The following is a 4001-nucleotide window of genomic DNA, read 5'->3' on the forward strand; positions in this document are numbered from 1 at the left end:
TATTATTATTGTGGTGTTGTGGGCCTTTGAGTGTCGCATCGACCAGCATTGATCTATTGTGACGGCCCTTTAAAGTTCATTACTAATGCCCGTTGCATCCAGAAAGTTCCAGATTCTTTGGGCCGTAATGTTCTGTACCTCATAGGGTTGCACTACGTGTCGCCCTAGGTAGGTACTTCTTTTTGACATTAGTGGTCCACAAGAGCAGAGAATGTGCATTGCAGTCTCCTCTGACTCCTGACAGAACCTGCATGTCGCATCTTGTTTCTTCCCAATTTGAAACATATGTTTATTCAACTTACAGTGTCCAGTCAGTATTCTGGTCACCGCGCAGGTTTTGTGCCTTTTGAGTCCTAAAAGCTCCTTAGCAGTTCTGCTGTTGAACCCTTTGATTAGAGCTTTCGAGTGTTCTTGTCCTTTAACGAACTTCCACCACTCGGTTGCTCTCGTTTTTTCTAACTTGCTGAGCAGAGAATATGCATCCCGTTTTGTGATTCCACAGAACGGTTCTGGGCCGACCAGGGGTGTGTCTGCGCCCTTTCTAGCAAGTTCGTCCGCTTCTTCGTTTCCGTTAATGTCGGAGTGCCCTGGTACCCATCTAAGTGTGACCTTGTTTGAGTTAGCCAGTGCATTTAGGTTTGTTTTACAGTTCTGGACTAGTTTTGAGTTTGACTCAAGGGATTCTAGGGATTCTAGTGCCAGCAGAGCAGCCTGGCTGTCTGAGTTGATGTAGATATGCTGGTGTCTTAGGTTTGTATCCAGGTTGATCTCCGCGCATTTGTTGATGGCGAAGACTTCTGCCTGGAAGATTGAGGCCTGTGTGCCCATGCTGACGCTAGCTCTGAGCTTAGGTCTCTCACCATAGATCCCACATCCTACATCATTGCCTTTTTTGGAACCATCTGTATACCAAACGTGGCTTCCCTCTTCGACGTACATTTGGTTGTTGGTCCATTTGTCTCTAGGAGGTATTTCTACTGTGTACAGTTTGGTGAGATGACATTCGGTGTGCGTGTCATCAGTGGGCATGCTAAGGGTTCTATTTGCAAAGACCCAGGCCTTTAGATTGGCTAATGCCTGAGAGCGCCATTTTGGCCTGTTTAGCGTGCATATTCTGTAGACGCACTGCTTGGCCTCCTTTTGCACCTGCAGGTGGAGTGGTATGATGTCTAGCAGTGCATCTAGGGCCGCTCCCGGTGTCGAGGAGAAGGCGCCTGTTGCTGTTAAACAAGCCGTGCGTTGCAGGCTGTTTAGAGTGTCTATTGCTGTCTTTTGGTTGGTTTTGTTACACCAGACTGCGGAGGCGTAGGTGACAATTGGCCTCACTACCGCTGTGTATAACCACATAGCAATTTTGGGTCTTAAGCCCCATCTTGCTCCTGCCATTCGACAGCATGACCACATGGCCATTTTCGCTTTTTGCATAATGTTTCTCAGGTGAGGGTTCCAAGTTAACTTTTGGTCAAAAGTGACCCCTAGATACTTGACCTCTTCCGAGAACGGTATTATTTGTCCATTAAGTCTTGGTTTTATTAGTTTATCGAGCTTCCGTTTCCTTGTGAATGGTACTATTACAGTCTTGCTCGGATTAATGGACAAGTCATTTTCTCTACACCATTCGAATATTGTGTTTAGAGCTCCTTGCATTAGGTTGGATATGGTGCTGAGGCAAGGGCCTTTGACGATAACTACGAGGTCGTCGGCATATCCTTGTGTGTCAAAGTCTTGGCCTGACATGATTGCAAGAAGTTGGTCCACTGCTAGGGTCCATAATAGTGGGGATAGAACGCCTCCTTGTGGGCACCCTCTAGTGGTATAAAATGCATGCTCTATATTATTCATGGTCAAAGTGGCTACTCTGTTCGAGAGCATGCTATGTACCCATCTGGTGGTGATTTCGTCTACTCCCTTTGATGTCATACCATTGAGTATGGTCTCTGTGGGCGTGTTGTCGAAAGCACCTTCAACATCAAGGAACGCACATAGAGCGGTTTGCTTTTCCTCTAGGGTTTTTTGCACCTTGTCAACCAGGTCGAGTAGGGCAGTCTCCGTAGATTTTCCCTTTTGGTAAGCATGTTGGTTTACGCTTAGTGGTCTCTCCACCAGGTATTTCGCTCTAATGTGCTGATCAATGATTCTTTCCATCGTTTTGAGTAAGAACGATGTTAGACTAATGGGTCTGAAGAATTTAGGCTGTGAATAGTCCTTTTTCCCTGCTTTTGGTATAAATCGTACCTTGACCCTAGTCCATTGATCTGGTATAATTCCCCACGCAAAACTTGCTCGGAATATTCTGACCAGATGCGGGAGGAGGAGGTCCTGTCCTTGCTGTAAAAGCGCTGGAAACACTCCGTCTTCTCCCGCCGATTTAAATGGTTTAAATTTTTTCAAAGCCCATTTAATTTTGTTTGGTCTAAAGATGTTAGTTGCCAAATTCCAGTCTATATTGCGTGCCCTGTGGATTTGATTATTCCTTTGGGCGCATAACTGTGTGTTACTGGTTGTGTACGAACCGGGGAAGTGGGTGCCTCTGAGCAGGTCTAGAGTTTCCTCTTCTGTGTTCGTAAAAGTGCCATCTGGTCTTTTAAGAAGACCGAGGTAGTTGGTTGGTGTCTTGGAGAGTATTTTGTGAATTCGTGCTCCTTTGTGAGTTTGGGCAATCTCTTCACAAAACCTTCTCCAGGACTTCCTTTTTGCCTTCCTGATTTGTTTATTATATTCAGTCAGCGCTCTACCATACCTTTCCCACTCATTCGGTGTGGTAGAGTGATTGAATATGCGACGTGTGGACCTGCGGAGGTTTTCTAGCCTTTTGTTCCACCACGTCGTTGAGTTAGTAGTTTTTGACTCCTTCAAAGGACAATTTTGTTCGTAGGCCTTAAGTATGCCTTCGGATAATAAGTCGACTGTTAGGTTGAGAGAGTCTGGTGTTTTAACATATTTTGGTAAATCCTTTAGACGGTTTTCGAGGTCAGCCTTATAGGCTTCCCATGACGTTTCTTTTGGATTTCTACGCATTAGTGATTCCCTAGCTAGAGAGTCTTTAACACTGAACAAAATATGTCTGTGGTCCGACATTGAGTTTTCGCTACTGACTCGCCAGTCGACTAGGCAGCTTGCCGCCTTTTCAGTAGCAAAGGTTATATCTAATACTTCTTGCCTAGCTCTAGTTACGAAGGTGGGCGTGTTGCCCTTATTCAACAAGTGCAGACAATTGGGATAGTAACTCACCCCTTTTGTTGATTCCAGTGCTCCCCCAGATGGTGTGGTGGGCGTTGGCATCACACCCCACAATAAGTTCCGCCTTTTGTGCCTGAGCGTACTCTAGCACTTTAGTCAGTTCTTCTGTGGGGTCTTGCTTCTCTCCGGGCAGGTAGGCGGAGCAAACTATTACCTTCAGTGCTCCTCTCCCTTTGAGATTGACATAGGCAGCTACGGTGTCTTCACTGCATAGTTCTGCAACAGGCAAGAAGTTAATGTTTTTGTTAAATACGATGCAGGCTCTCGGTTTAGCACCTTTTTCGTCGATTAGTACCTTTCCTGCTCTGTTGAGTCCTGTTACCATGGATTTGTTGTTTATCCATGGTTCTTGTATGAGGGCGATGTCCAGGCCATTTTCGCCGAAGAGTTTCTCTACGACCGCAGTGGCCGCTATGGCGTGGTGTAGATTGGCCTGTAGGAACTTCACCCCCCTACCCCTGGTTGCGTCGTTATTTACCACGGCGGTGGGCACTGTTGTGCCCTTGGTGGCCTCCTCCGTTCCCTCTACCCCTTGGACGGTTTTTGCCCCTGTGGCCTCCCCTGTTGGCGAGTAACCGCTGCATCCCCGAGGATCCTGGAGTAGGATTGGAGGTGGAAGGAGCCGCCCGCTTTGGGCCGGAAGGCACCTTTGGGGCGGGTGTTTGGGTTAGGGTGGTGGGTGGGACAGGGATTGCAGGATGCGGTGTAGGGTTTTGGGTGGGTTGCGTTTCTGGCTGTTGGGTCTTAGGTTGGCCCTTTCG

At 47.2% G+C, this 4001-nt stretch overlaps 1 protein-coding gene across 1 annotated transcript; it reads right to left on the minus strand.

Annotated features, from left to right (window-relative positions):
- On the minus strand, positions 1–3692 carry LOC134805875 (uncharacterized). Its single transcript, XM_063779071.1, has 2 exons — positions 3249–3692; positions 1–634 (listed from the first exon to the last, which is right to left on the minus strand). The coding sequence occupies exons 1-2, from the start codon at positions 3563–3565 to the stop codon at positions 70–72; spliced, it is 882 nt and encodes a 293-aa protein (XP_063635141.1). The 5' UTR covers positions 3566–3692; the 3' UTR covers positions 1–69.
- Between the last annotated feature and the right edge of the window lie 309 nt (positions 3693–4001).

Source organism: Cydia splendana, unplaced genomic scaffold (assembly GCF_910591565.1).
Source record: "Cydia splendana unplaced genomic scaffold, ilCydSple1.2 scaffold_72_ctg1, whole genome shotgun sequence".
Classification (NCBI taxonomy): Eukaryota; Metazoa; Arthropoda; class Insecta; order Lepidoptera; family Tortricidae; genus Cydia; species Cydia splendana.